Source organism: Maylandia zebra, linkage group LG12 (assembly GCF_041146795.1).
Source record: "Maylandia zebra isolate NMK-2024a linkage group LG12, Mzebra_GT3a, whole genome shotgun sequence".
NCBI lineage: Eukaryota > Metazoa > Chordata > Actinopteri > Cichliformes > Cichlidae > Maylandia > Maylandia zebra.
Window position 1 is genome coordinate 15,083,020 of NC_135178.1, and position 14,454 is coordinate 15,097,473.

Genomic DNA, 14,454 nt, shown 5'->3' on the forward strand with positions numbered 1-14,454 from the left:
GATACACAAGGTAAAAAAAAAAAAATCCCAGCATTTTACCACATATAAAACACTGGGTCATGACCACATGGCAATTAACATGTAATGCACCAGAACAAGCATAAGTAGGTTATAAAGATTCCCCTCAGCAGTCTAAATCAGGCCTTAGCAGAAGAAGGGTTGTTTTATTGTGAGTCTGTGTGTAAAAGAGTGTGATGCTTCCTGTGATGACAGACATCCACTACCTCCTTAAAGGGCTTTGCTCTCCCCCCCAGTGGGAATAAATGAGATGGAATAATGGCTCTTGATATAGCTCGAGGTGTTGAATCCACCTAACACACAGCCAGTCTGACAACCCAAGGAAAAGAGAAGGCGGTTACTGTAACCTTAAGGAAGAATGGGGAGGAAGGTTCAGAGGAGACGCTAAAATCAGTGAGCCAAAAGTCAAAGAAGAGGCTGGTAGTGAATAGAGATCTAACACACAACAGGGGATGTAGTCATATGTGTAGGGCATGTAAAGTGTTCTGAGATGTATCAAAAGTTCAAATCACCCATTGACATCCTTGGAGCTACACTGCACTTGACGTGTGCCATGTTTCTCTAGTTGGAGTTTGATCCATAGTGACCAGCTGCTCCACCCAGTGCCAGTCTCTTCCACCCCTAGCAGTCTGGCCCTCCTGCCCCATTACCAGCTCATTTACTTCTCCAATGGGAAGTTGCATACACACCACTGCGCCTGGATGGGCACCATATGGCCCCACTTACCAGCCCATTCAGTCTCCAGAGTGCAGAGAAAGGGAGGCAGCACTCTGAAATGAGTGTCTACAGAATGAATGGGATGGAGAAAAATGGAGAGGAGCATATGTGTGTGAAAGACAGGATAATAAAGAGAGCGGAAGACACGGCTTTTGTGATAGTCGAAATCTGCGTATTAACATGTGGAATCTCTCCATCTTTTTGAAAATCCAGTCTGAATAGGTCTGTTACCATGTACATTCCCGGAGAGCGAATCTCAGTGTGAGCCACGTACTGTGGCTTTAAGAATTGCAGTGGTAGGTGCGCAAGGCAATCAGAGATCCCATGGTGGTTCCAAGAAGTTCATACAGCTGCTGTGAGATACTCTAAGAGTTGCATGATATCAAAGGAGAGGTTCACGCATGAAGGGCGAGATGAGAGAGTGGTTGCGAGCTAGTGATTGGGGGGGGATGACACCCCCGCGACTGGATCAGCATTACTGGCATTATATTGAAAGGATTACAATCAGGCTGTTGGATCCAGGCTGAAAAAAAGAGGCCAAGTGTGTGAGGGTTGAACGGTGTGTGTTTTTTGGCAGGTCAGAAGTGTCTGTGTGTTTCTGTGAGTACTTGATTTATCCGCAGCGAAACAATATAAGAGTGTATTGTCTGCTGTGCTCACATGCTTTTTTTTCTCTTGGCAACATTTCTGTGGCCTTGGATAACTTTAACTCCATCTCTTTCTCTCTTTCAGAGGGTGCTCGAGCAGTGAGACTGAGAGTGAGGCGGGAGATTTGTTGGATCAACAATTTGAGGAGCTCAACAACAAGCTTAACTCCGTCACTGATCCAACGGGCTTCCTGCGCATGGTGTCCAGAAACAACCTGTTCAACAGGTAGGGGGGTTTTGATGCACATCACCTCAGTGTTCCTTGGCTGTTAATGAGTGGCAGTGTTAATCACCAAATGCTACTTAGACCCACTTTTGCACAAAGAAGACGATTAAAAGTCTCTGCTCGAGTAAGGAGATTCGTGGGTATTGTGGCTCATCTGTGAAAGGACTCTTTTCTCCATTGTTTAGCCAGCGCAGAGGCAGCATGTGAATCCTCCTTATTAAATAGACTGAGTAAAGCCAAAGCTGCTAAAGCCCTTATCAACTGTCTACTCTGATGGAAGCCCTGTGTGTGCGTGAATGTGGTCACATGTGCGTGTGACTGTTTGCCAGGCGCAGACATGGAGATGAATGTGGTTTTAAAATGTTTGCCATGTCTGTGTTTGTTATGCAGATTTATGAGATTTTAGTGAGAGCGCCACTGGCTTGTTCACAGCGTTATTTATTGACACTATGCAGAGTATTCATTTACATTGGGCTGATTGGTAAGGTATACCGACAATGTGCGTGCATGTGTGTGCATACTTGTGTGTCTGGGTCATATTTCCCTGTCCTCGTCCACAGTTGAGCTGTTCTTTGATGAGAGGGTAATTCCAGCTTTAATTGAGTCTTGGTGCTCATTAAGCCCCTTTAATGGGATGCCGGTAATAATCCCCTCATTCTTTTGGGCCTTTAAAAAAAAAATCTGAATTATAAAGCTCATCATGCTTAGGAGCCTGTCGTCTGTCACAATACCAAAAGCAAGAGAAAATTGAGAAAACCTCTTTGTCCTCCATACATCTTGAGGTTTGGTGTCAGATAATCTGTGTGTTATTCAAGAGCTCTTTTTGAATTCACTTTCTCCTGCTATTTTTCCTTACATGTTTAGGCTATTACCATTTAATGGAATGAATTTATATGAATACTTCAGGATTTTGATATTTATGTATTACAAAGAGAAAGGATACGTTTATTTCAAAAAGAAACCTTAATTGAATAACATTTAAATTCAAATAGGTACAGGGCACTGAGATCTCGTCTTCAGTACGGAGCTTGGAAGGATTACTGTGGGAAAGTGATAATGAAAGTCTCTTTGTGTCTTCGTTGTGTAACTTGATGAGATTGTTTAATGATCTTGCAGTTCTCTGTAAAATTCTGCCAAAAGGATGATGCAAGGTTTATTTTATCAGCAGTACAAAGACAGCCAATATAATAAGCTTAGAGGTACAGTAGTTATTTTTTAGGTTATTAAATAGAAAAAAAGAATATTGTATTCATAGTTATACATGAATTCGTGTGTAATTACATGCTCTAACAAAATCATGCGTTCTCGTAAACTTCGAATTAATTGTTACAGATACACAAACTGGAGCGAGTGCCAGTTTGTTGAAGCCGCCGTGTTGCCCTGTCACGTTGTCATGCCATGGCCATTTCACCAGCCTCATACGCAGCACACCTTATACGTAACTTTGAATTTAAAGATCACCAATAGCTCTTTCCAACTATATTCGACCATTTAACATTTGTACATGTATATTTTCATCATCTCTTTCTCATAGTGTCTTTCTCCTCCTCCTTTTCATCTCATCCTCTTCCTCCTTATCTCAAGCTTCATCTCCTGAACAGCAGCTAGGGCTGTAACACACAAAAATTTGAATAAACGTGTGTATTTATTCATGCAGTTAAACATTGTCACCGGGTAATTAGATGCCAATGTTAGGCTTGAATGTCCTAAAAATAAACCTTTAAAAATATCGTCTCACACATTTCCTGAGTTCATTTGCAAGGCGTCCGAGCCCAGCAGTGTTGGATCCGCTTCAAATGAAGTTGCCCTAACGCTGGCTAGCAGCAGCTAACTGTGGCAAAAGATCAGCTCTTAAGTTCAGGATATCATCAACAATTCGTCTCAGTATCACTGACATGAGACAGGAGTGAGACCCAGCCTTCATTCACAAAGTCTGACAGCCTCTTCCAGAATACATAGACATGCATATTGATAGCTGAGGTAAACAGCAGATTGACAGCCTACACTCACAGATGAACGACATCCAGAGTTCTTTATCCTACATTAGCCACCGTAGCCAGGGTTACACACCTGAATTTGGATGGATAACAAAACAGAGCAAGCTGCAATCCACTGACATCTAGTGGTAAGATTTCACACACTGCACCTTTAAATGTATACTAGAGGATGATTTATTTATCTCTGATTACCACGCAGATGACACTTAAAGACCCGTTTTTCACTTACAACCACTGAATGCAATCTTCACGTTCAGCCTCTCTACAGCTCCCAGTCTTTTCTTTTCATTGTCTCCCTTTACACTTGACACTCACCTTCTTTTGGCTTATCCCTTGTCTCCTCACTCATTCTTCTTGTCAGGCTAACAAACGATTGTTTTGCTTTCCCATGGAGCCTTATGCCAAGGCCTGGGAGAGAGACAGAGAGTCGGGAGGCTGGAGGAAAGCCAGTGGCCTGGGGCTACCAGAAGGGCAGGATAGATGTCTGTTGGCTGGGTCCGGAAGAAATTCTGGCTGGTGGAACAGATGGAGGAGTAGTGACAAGTGTGACTATAAAGCTTGGCCCTGCTAGGAAAAAGGAAAAGGCTTCTAGCCCCTCAGCCACCATTAGCACAGTTCTCAGTATGCTGACTTTCTCTATGTGAGCTGAGGGCTGTCATTCCCTTCACACAGCAGACAGGCATCCAAAACGCATTGTGCTGTTATCTTGAGTTGGTTTGTTGATAAAGATTGAAGACAACAAAACTAACAGATGATGGGATGTTCTGAATTTAAAATGTTGAAGAAAATGCATGAATGGTGCTCTCCTTCTGTGGTGATTCTGCCAGTCTGGCCCCTATTTAGGCCAATAAGTGCTAGATAAGCAGTGCAATACTGCCATCTAGTGAAGGTGTACATATTGACATGGTAAACTGAGTGAATTGAAACAGCCTTTGTATTATACTTGCCTTCCCAAGGGGTAACAACAAATTACAGTTTTTTACAGTCGCTAACAAGCGTTTGTCCAAACAGTTGTCACATTTGCAAAACTCTAAACACAATTAGCACAGCATCGGTCTGTTGTGGCCATACCATTCACACATTTCATGTCGTGTTCACCCAATATGCAGTCAGTGAACACATTTCCACAATGCTTACATTTTCTTAACAGACAAGTTATACCTCCCAACAAAACTATGGACTGTTCTTGTAGTATCTACGAATGTTAACACACAACATCCCACAATAGCAAAAACAATATTCCAAACCTTAGATACAGTATAAAAACCTCTGCTTCTGCAATGATATGTCGGTGGATCCGACATACCAGGCGGTTTTATCCCAGGTGCATCGACTTGGATAACATCAGATGTGATGTTGATGAAAACATGTGGCCTAACCCTGAAGATCGCAGAGATTAGATGCAAATCTTTTGCCTTTTTTTAGCCCCCCTCCCCCTCCCCCCTTTTTATCTTGGCTTTTTGCTGTTGTTTTTTTGTTCAGAATGCTCTTGTGTGTTTCATGGATATTTTGTTCACTGTAAGCAATACTGTAAAACTTTCTCTGTCCTATCATACCGTGTTTCTACTGTACCTCCTGTGGTAAACAGTAAAGAAACAAAAACTTGTTTGCTTTTTACTGGAATGCTTTTGAATGTGAACATTACTGTACATGTGGACATACAGTTACCAACCAAGACATTTCTGGTGTCAATATGGTGGATTGCATGTTTCGCATGCAAATACCTGTGAAACTGAAACATAAAAGTCTATGCAGTTTTTGTAATGTCAATAATAGCCAGTATTTTGAAACCTGGTGTACTTTGATTGACTGCATGTACCTTGTGAAGTGAAAACAAGTGTTATTCTTTGACAGACTAATTTCATTTTGAGTCAGATTTATAGTGTTTTTGTACAGTTAGTGTGTGCAGAGAACGATGTGTTCTAATTTTGAAATGAGGAGTTAGTATATATTTAACAAAGTGTATTTTTGGGAAGGATATTATCCATTTGGCCAATTGTGTTTTGTAGGTGTGGGTCTGTGTTAAGAGTTTAGAAAAAGTATCTGGAGTATGGGTAGGCGCTTGTTAGCGACTGTAAAAAACTGTAATATATCCTACCCTCATCTACCTCCTCTTGGATTAAATTTGTTCTACGTTTGAGCAGATATATGAATGTGATGATCCTCTGCGACACATTATCTATTAAATTAAAAATGGACTTTGTCATCCACTTTCTCAACACACAGGCAAAACTGCGTTTTGGAATTAACAAGAAGGCCAGAAAGGCCCAAAGAAATATTTGAACAGTTTAAAGTTGGTTTAGTCTCAGCAAAGACTCCTAACTCAAAAATCATGAAGAATCTTAAGTGTCTGAAACTTTCTTGAGGTTTTCAGGATTAAAATGAAAACTACAGTACTTTGTTTTGTGTCTCTGCAGGAGTTGCCAGAGTATGACAAGCCTGTTCAGCAACACAATGTCTCCTGCCAAAGATGGCAACTCTTCCCTGCCCCGTCGCTCCAGCAACCTTGGAAAACCTCCACTGCGGGCACTTTATGATTTGCTCATCGCACCTATGGAGGGGGTAAGTACTACTTCGGCGGGGTATTGCCTGTCTGTTGAGGCAGTTGTGTGACAGAGAGAAGAAAACACAATAGGGTGCTTTCGAGAGGAACAGAAAAGCAGAAAAAAATGAATTTCCTTTATATGATTAAGTGTTTTCATATCCTTGCCTCACAGGGCTTGATGCACTCCAGTGGGCCTGTTGGCAGACACAGGCAACTAGTGATGGTGCTTGAGGGAGAACTGTACCTCATCCCGTTTGCTCTGCTAAAAGGAAGCTCTTCTAATGAATACTTATATGAGCGTTTCAGCCTCATTGCTGTGCCCTCCATTCATGGCCTTGGAACCAGTGCAAAGGTACAGCTTCTTATTTAAACTTTGTCACGTTTTTACAATCTGTAATGCTATAACAAACTATTCACCATCCGTCCTAAGCTTTGCTGTGCTACAAGGTAAAATTTGTTGATGTCCTCTAAGGCTCATTCTCGGCGTCCTGGACCAGCCCCTTGCGGCGGCGTCTCAATGGCAGCAGTGGTGGGTAACCCGAGACTTCCCTCACCTGTGATGGATCGCTGGCTGTGGGGACCTATGCCGTCTGCAGAGGAGGAAGCACTAATGGTGGCTGAGCTGCTGGGATGCCAACCCCTTGCTGGCTCTTCTGCCACAAAGGAGAGGGTCATGAGTGCTCTAACACAGGCTGAATGCGCCCACTTCGCCACCCACATTTCTTGGAAATTAGCTGCTCTGGTGCTCACCCCAAACCCTGAAGCTGTGCCTGGGGGAGCAAGCGCCAATGTGGGAGTGGGAACAGTGGGAAGAGGTGCAGGGGGGAGAGCAGGCAGCAGTGGCCGAGGCAGAAAGGGCTCCACTGGAAGTGGCTACACCATCCCAGAGTCTCTCCACATGCAGGATGACAGCAGTGATGTGGAGAGCATCTGTGACAGCCCGCCCCTTCAGGAGTTCCTGCTTACAGCTGCAGATATTTTGGATCTGAGGTTGCCCGTCAAGCTGGTTGTGCTGGGGTAGGTAGACTGGCAAAGCGATACAACTAAATAGTGATTTTTTTTAATGTAGATTTAAAGTCATTAAAAAAACCATGAGATTAACCATATTGAAGATCTGAATTCAAAATTGATTGACTGACATGAAATTCATTAAACACACAAATGTACTTAAAATGTACATCATGATTTATTTGATAAGCACAGGGTAGAATACCAAATTTCAAGCTTGACATTTTAGTTTTACAGTTTTCACATTTGAGCCTTGGCTTTTCGTGGCTGCAGGTCATACCAAGAGTCCAGCAGCAAGGTCACAGCAGATGGTGTTGTGGGACTGACTAGAGCTTTCCTGGCTGCTGGGGCTCAGTGTGTACTTGTGTCCTTGTGGCCTGTCCCAGTTGCTGCCTCCAAGGTTTTTGTCCATGCCTTCTATTCCGCCCTTCTCAACGGGACCAAAGCTAGTGCGGCACTGGCAGATGCCATGAAGACTGTCCAGAGCAGCAAGCAGTACTCACACCCTTCCAACTGGGCAGGTCAGGGATGAAATTCCTTTATGCATTATTTCAACATTAGTAATAAACAAAGTAGTTAAAAGAAGATCGCTGTGAAACTGAGCTCTTCTTACTTTATTTCTTTTTTTCAGGATACATGCTGATTGGCAATGATGTGAAGCTTAACAGCCCATCTTCCCTAATTGGCCAAGCTTTAGCTGAGATTCTACAGTATCCAGATCGGGCTCGCGATGCTCTGAGGGTTTTACTTCACTTGGTGAGACACACACCGTTACTTATTTTACAAGATGTCACAGTCAGCACTGCTCAAAAACACTGATGGTGCATTGCTGTGCTCACTGCAGGTGGAAAAGTCTCTTCAGAGGATACAGAATGGCCAGCGTAATTCCATGTATACATCCCAGCAGAGTGTGGAGAACAAAGTAGGGGGTGTCCCTGGTTGGCAGGCTCTGCTGACAGCTGTGGGCTTCCGTCTTGACTCTGCAGGCACCGGTATCCCCGCTGCTGTCTTCTTTCCCACTGCTGACCCAGGAGACAGGCTTCAGCAGTGCAGCACCACCTTACAGTCACTGCTGGGTATGTAGACAATGTAGCTATTTAAAACAAACCAAGTTGTTTACAATGTGCCCAAGGTTATGGATTTATAAATACTAGCAAATCCCTGTGCTACGACAACTTATCTGGCTTATAATGTTGGGAAATTGAACATTTCTCATTGAATAAAGTTAAAGGTTTAAATACTGTTTGTATTTGATATTGTTTGTCTTTGCTATAATGCTGCCATCATTATGATGCTAAGCTTCTGTTACACAGCAGCACTGATTCCTACCTGATTCAACATTTTGTTTTTTAAATGACAACAACAACCAAAACATTGCCATAACATTTTGATGTCAAATAATCCAATTAAATGAGAAAACACAATTTATTTACTAAAAAATGCACTTGAAGATTACTCTAAATCCTGGGAGCATTTAGTGTTATGCTTGTCACTAAACATAGCTTATTATAGCCCCAACAGGAGTTGCAAGGTCGTTGTCGTGCTGCAGGATGAGTTTGAGACCAGGGCCCGTATCCCTAAAGATTCTGAGAATCTTCTCAGAGAGCTCCTAACTTAACCTAAAAATTCCTTGCCAGGAGTTTTAGCTTAGAAGTGATTCCAGAACATTTTCAGTGAACTCTGAGCAAGGAATGGATGGAAAATCCTATCTTAGTGAGGAGGTGTGGTTGACCCCGTTGCTAGGTATGAGTCATCATTTCAAAAGCCGTGATTGGTTGATCCTACAAGTTTGATGGAAATGAGCTTTTGGTGATAATGAGCAAAGGATGTACCCTCAAATCAATAAACATATTATATACTCTAATCTTATGCTGACTGTAATTGTAAATAATATTTCACATTCAAGAAAATATCTGGAAAATGAATAGTAAGCTGTAGGGGTTATAGCCATTAGAATCTAAAATATGTGAAAACTTAAACTTATTACACCCTGTTCAAATAATGATTCGTGTCTTATTTGCTCATATTAATATCCTAGCTGGCATATTTTGTACTTTCACTCCCATATGGACCCCGTTGAAAACAAGATGGCCTATCTCAAGAGGCTGTCCTTAATGAAGTAGAAATCACAACGTTACAAGTCCAGTGTGGTCTTAACGAGGGTAACACGGCTCAGCTTTTAGCAATGTCTGTGATTGAAGACCCAAGTCATCACTGCTGCATTGTTGCATTTTCCCGGTTGCCAAATACCTCGGGGTTGTGATTACTTTCGTCTCCGGTGTAATAGTGTTGTGGCGTCGAGTTGGTGAAGTAATTGCATCTCTAAGGAGATCCACCACAAACATGATTCCTGCACGATCCAATCTGTAGCATCTCAATAATTCCCTGTCATCCAGTGTTTGCAGGACATCTCTCCTGCCTCTTCTGTTGGCCATTTTGTCCAGCTGCTTAGGGGAACTCCTAAGCCACTAAAAGTCCTCTTCCCTGCTCTTAGCAGATCTCGCCTTAGGAGCCCTTTTAAGCGCTAGGAATCTTGAGGAATAGCTTTTATATTAACTGGGATTGTCGTGTCACTTTTAGGGGAAATTCTAAGAAAACGTCATGACTCTGAGAATTTTCTTAGAATTTGGCCGCTAGGAGCCACTTTTTGCACAAAGATTCTTTAGGGATACGGGCCCAGGACACCTTCCTGGCATCACTCTGATAGAATCTCAGAACATTTTAACACAATTTATGTTTGCGCCATTTCATTGATCTATGTATCGCCCCATGTTTAGCACTTTTTTTTTACCACTACCATTTAAACCAGTGTGCCTTGTTAATGAATGATGAAGAACTTCCTTTGATCCAATCCCTTAGGTCTGCCACCGCCAGCTCTGCAAGCTTTGTGCAAACTCATTACAGCTTCAGAGGCAGGAGAGCAGCTCATCAACCGGGTAGGTCCCTGCAGCTCTGAACAAATGCTGTTGAGTTTTGCACCCAGTACCCACTGGTCTTTGGTTCAAATGACAAATACCATTCCTGTTACTTAGAGTTAAAAAGCATTGTAGCAGTCCCCTTTCACTTTCTTTGAAACTTTGCCACACCTTTGTATTATAAGTGCGTTGCTAGAAGAAGCATATCAGTGATTTTATCACTGTGTAATTTGGTAATGTCAGGACTGGATACGCTCTAATGAACTGGCAACTCAAGCTGGAGCTTAATCTGCATTGAAATGCAGCACTGAATTCTAACTAGTTGCCCAAAGTCTTAACTACAGTCTGAGTTCTGTTCTCTTCCTCCCCAAGCTTATGACACCTGAGAATTAATCTGGGACTGACGTAGTTTATCCCTGTTTACGTGTAACATGTGGCTGTCACATGCTTAAAGTCATCAAGTTAGTTTGTGATTGGCAATTTTCATAGCCTCAAAATGTAAGTGTGTGTGTGTCAGTGGAAACACTTGATCTAATCTATATATGCTGCAAGCAATAAACTTTAATCTGTTAAACCACTAATGTTACTTGTTGCTGTACCCTCTTGTTGCCATAAATCCTTGTACTTTACTCTTTTTCTTTTTCTTCCTTTTCTTTCTTTTTTTTTTGCGAATGGCCTGTGTGCATGCCATTAAACACCTGTTTTCTCTCCCCTGCTCCTAACGTGTGGTCTGAAGGCTGTTAAAAATATGGTGGCGATGGTAAGTGTGCATTCACTACCAGCACTCCATCCCATAGCTATCTTGTTAAATCACTCTTTACTGTCTGTTCTGCTAAACTCTCTTTGTATTGGCGAAAATGCATGTTGTTTTTCCTCTCCACATGCAAAGTTTACTGTCTTGTGTTGTTCATAGTTTTTCCTTTGCTAGTTTTCAGTCAAATCTAAGGGATTTGGGGGTATATAAGATTTAAAACTTGGGTTTGGTTCAGGTCAAAGGAATGTTTCAGGGTGGAAGCAGGGGTAAATCTGTGATGTAAAAAACCCTTTCTCAATCGTGTCGGGTGAAACGAGAAGAAGGGGTTTCTGCACAGTTGCGTCAAGTTGACAAAGATGTCTCTGTTCAAAGCAAAGTAATCCCCAAACAAAACACGTAAGTGTGCTCTCGGGCCGCGTGTTAAACCCTACAAAGCCCAAACCCTTCCAGCTCAGCTTACCTACAGTTATTTTATTGCCAAGATTGCTCGTGCACTGGGCTCAGACATATTTTTTTAGGACACAGGCTTATACAAGATACATGAATATGTTTTAATTGGACGACTTAAAGAGAAGAAAATGAAATCATTATTAAAAGGAAGAAGCTGTATAATTTTTTCACTTGGGTTATTTAAGTTACTGATGCAACGCTTTGATCACCCAGTTCACTTTTAAGCCGTTAATTACATCTCCACTACTTTATTGTAATGTTGTCCCCTGTCTCTTTCAGCTCCACCAGGTGCTAGTCCAACTACAGACAGGAGAGAAAGAACAGGATTTCTCCCTGCTGCCCATTCAGGTGTCCATTAGTGTGCAGCTATGGAGACTCCCAGGATGCCATGAATTTCTGGCTGCTCTTGGTTAGTCATCTATTATGTAAAAAAAAAAAGTCCCTATCCTATTGTCTACCATATGTCTATTTAAGTTACAGCTGTTGTCCTGTTTTGCATGTGCAGGGTTTGACTTATGTGAGGTAGGCCAAGAAGAAGTAGTACTGAAGACAGGCAAGCTAGCCAACCGCCGCACCTTGCACTTTGCTCTCCAGTCTCTGCTGGCACTCTTTGGTAAGTAAATGTATTTTTTTGCTTATGCACTTTCATTCTTTGCTGATTGTTGTTGAGCTCCTAACTTGATTCCCTGTACACTGGAATCTGAACTGTGCATTGGCACTTTTTAACAGCCCGTTTTTATCCTGTGTTTATCTCATGTCACATTTTTCATCATCTCTTTTCTTTTATGTTCAGACTCCACAGAACTGCCCAAACGCTTGAGCCTGGACAGCTCATCCTCCCTTGAATCCCTAGCTTCAGCCCAGTCTGTGTCAAACCCCCTGCCCATGGGATACTCAAGCCTTCCCTTCTCTCCTCCTTGCCTGGACAATCAAGTATCTGATGCCATTTCTGTTTATAGCCTCAGCTCTGTAGCCTCCTCTATGAGCTTTGCTTCCAAGTCAGACTGTGATTTCCTTGCTCATCGGCAGCGCGGTGGGGTCACAGCACACTACTCGGTCCACAAACACCCTCATGTTCCTCGCAGCCGCTCGTCTCCCCATGGAGCAGCTGCTGCAGTGGCGGGAGCCCGCGGAGATGAGGAGGAATATGAGGGCTTTTCCATTATCAGCAGTGAGCCCCTGGGAAGTCATTGTGACTCTCTGCCTTTGCCACCAGGCCACAGCCAGCGCCACCACCGGGGAGGCAGGGGTGTCGTCGGTGGCTCCAGCACAGGAACGGGGAGAGGGTACACTGTTTCTGTATCATCGAGGGGCAGTGTCAGCACCCCAACATCTCCCGTCAAAACAAACCTGGTGCCCAGCCCAAACTCACCGTTTCAGAAAGTCGGTAAGGTGAGCAGCTCAGATACAGGAGAATCTGACCAGTCCAGTACTGAGACGGACAGCACTGTCAAGTCTCAGGAAGAAAAAACTGTCCCTCTAGATCCTCAGGAACTGGCCCAGAAGATTCTGGAAGAGACTCACAGCCATTTGCGTGCTGTGGGTAGTCTTCAGAGGGCTGGTGCAGAGGCCGGGACAGCTGGAGGAACCTCAGCACGGAGTAGCGCATTCCGCTCTTCTGAAACTAGTGCGTTCAGCCGTCCTAACAGCGGCGCTAGTGGTCGAGCTCAGTCTTCCCCAAGACCCAAACCTCCCTCCCGATCTTCTTCACTGCAGAAGATAAGCTCTGGCTACAATAGCCCTGCGGTCTCTGAGTCTTCCCAAAAGGAGGGCAGCCATCCTTCACCCACTTCAGACACTCACGCACAGTTCAAATTAAAGTACCCGAGCTCCCCGTACAGTGGCCACATCTCTCGTTCCCCGAGCAACGTGTCTCCCAGTTCTGGTCACCAGTCCCCTGCTGGTAGTGCTCCATCTCCTGCTCTTTCCTACTCCTCTACAGGCTCTGCCTGCTCTACATCAGCTGACACGGCGGATTTGGATCGACTAAGAAGAGGGGTCATTGATGAAAAAGTACAAGCTATCCACAATCTGAAGACCTTTTGGGCTAATGCTGCGGCCCAACAACAGCAACATCTAGGTCCTGTCAAAGCTGTCCACAGCACACCCGGTCCTCTCGCCTCTGCCAGCAGAGATGTACTAAGTCTTCTGAACCTCTCCCCGCGCCACTGCTCCCCTAACGACACCCAAGACAGCCTGGAGCTGCGGGAGCTGGGGCTGCAGTCACTGGATAGGGGTAGCAAGAACTCTTCCAATGGACATCACTGTTCCAACCCCAGAAAAGTGGCCCCATCACCTACTATTTCCACTAGCAGTAGCCCTGGTGCTCGTTCTATCCGACTACCTGCTGGCAATGGATACAAGTTCCTGTCACCTGGAAGATTTTTCCCTTCCTCTAAATGCTGAGACATTTAAAACGGTCCAATACTTTTATCTATCATTTACTATCCTGGGTGCTGGAGGGGTAGGGCACTTTTTGGGGACCGCCATTGGTCCATCAAGGTTGACTGACAGCGAGAAGGATTTCTTTGGTTGTGAGTTTGATTCTGCAGAGGCACATGAGTGCTTTAGAGAGCGTCTAGTCTTTGTGCCCATAACACTGTAAATGGCAATGAAAAAAACTCAACGACCTGATACTGTGTTTGTGTGTAACTGTGTGTCAGGTAGATGTAAATGCCATTTGGTATTTTTTCCCCCAAAAAACGTTGCTGTTCGTGTGGGCCAAGATGCAACAGCTATGACTGATTTCTTCCTTTTTTTTGTTTTGTTTTTAAATTTAATGGTTATTGTTATTGTTTGTTATTGTTATTAATATAATAATAATTATTATGTTTTGTAAATTAATTCCAGTGTTTCACAATCAGTATTAAGCGTTTTTATATGATTAAAAAGTGAACAAACCTGTACCATGTAAAGATGGATAGAGTGGAGAAAAAGATTTAATATTTTTTATTGAAATCAAAAGGGCATTTTGCCTGATTTCTTTGTGAATTGAGTGTCTGCTCTGAAGCATGGATTCTCTTGCTATTCAGTGTTAAGTACCATGTATGACTTTTTAGCCCATGATTTTTTTAGATTAAACATGAAAGTTTCATGACAACCATCTGTCATTTATCAGTAAACTGTTTCAATAAAGCATCATGTTTGCTTTCTTGTATTCTTGACATTATTCTTTTG

The 14,454-nt window shown here is 43.2% G+C and overlaps 1 protein-coding gene across 3 annotated transcripts in view; it reads left to right on the forward strand.

The window, feature by feature from the left end:
• Nucleotides 1–14,434, forward strand: part of LOC101479501 (tetratricopeptide repeat protein 28) — a 192,123-nt gene extending 177,689 nt beyond the window's left edge. For 2 of the 3 annotated variants that reach the window (XM_012917361.4, XM_004544257.4), the window contains 12 exons: nt 1,468–1,608; nt 6,023–6,167; nt 6,323–6,502; nt 6,623–7,167; nt 7,432–7,679; nt 7,790–7,914; nt 8,003–8,234; nt 10,018–10,094; nt 10,810–10,833; nt 11,557–11,686; nt 11,783–11,890; nt 12,071–14,434. In XM_012917361.4, the coding sequence (XP_012772815.1) occupies nt 1,468–1,608; nt 6,023–6,167; nt 6,323–6,502; nt 6,623–7,167; nt 7,432–7,679; nt 7,790–7,914; nt 8,003–8,234; nt 10,018–10,094; nt 10,810–10,833; nt 11,557–11,686; nt 11,783–11,890; nt 12,071–13,683 (3,568 nt within the window). In that variant the 3' untranslated portion in view covers nt 13,684–14,434. The remainder of the gene's footprint in view (nt 1–1,467; nt 1,609–6,022; nt 6,168–6,322; nt 6,503–6,622; nt 7,168–7,431; nt 7,680–7,789; nt 7,915–8,002; nt 8,235–10,017; nt 10,095–10,809; nt 10,834–11,556; nt 11,687–11,782; nt 11,891–12,070) is intronic. The other variant, XM_004544255.4, reaches the window with a different exon arrangement.
• Nucleotides 14,435–14,454: the final 20 nt, after the last annotated feature.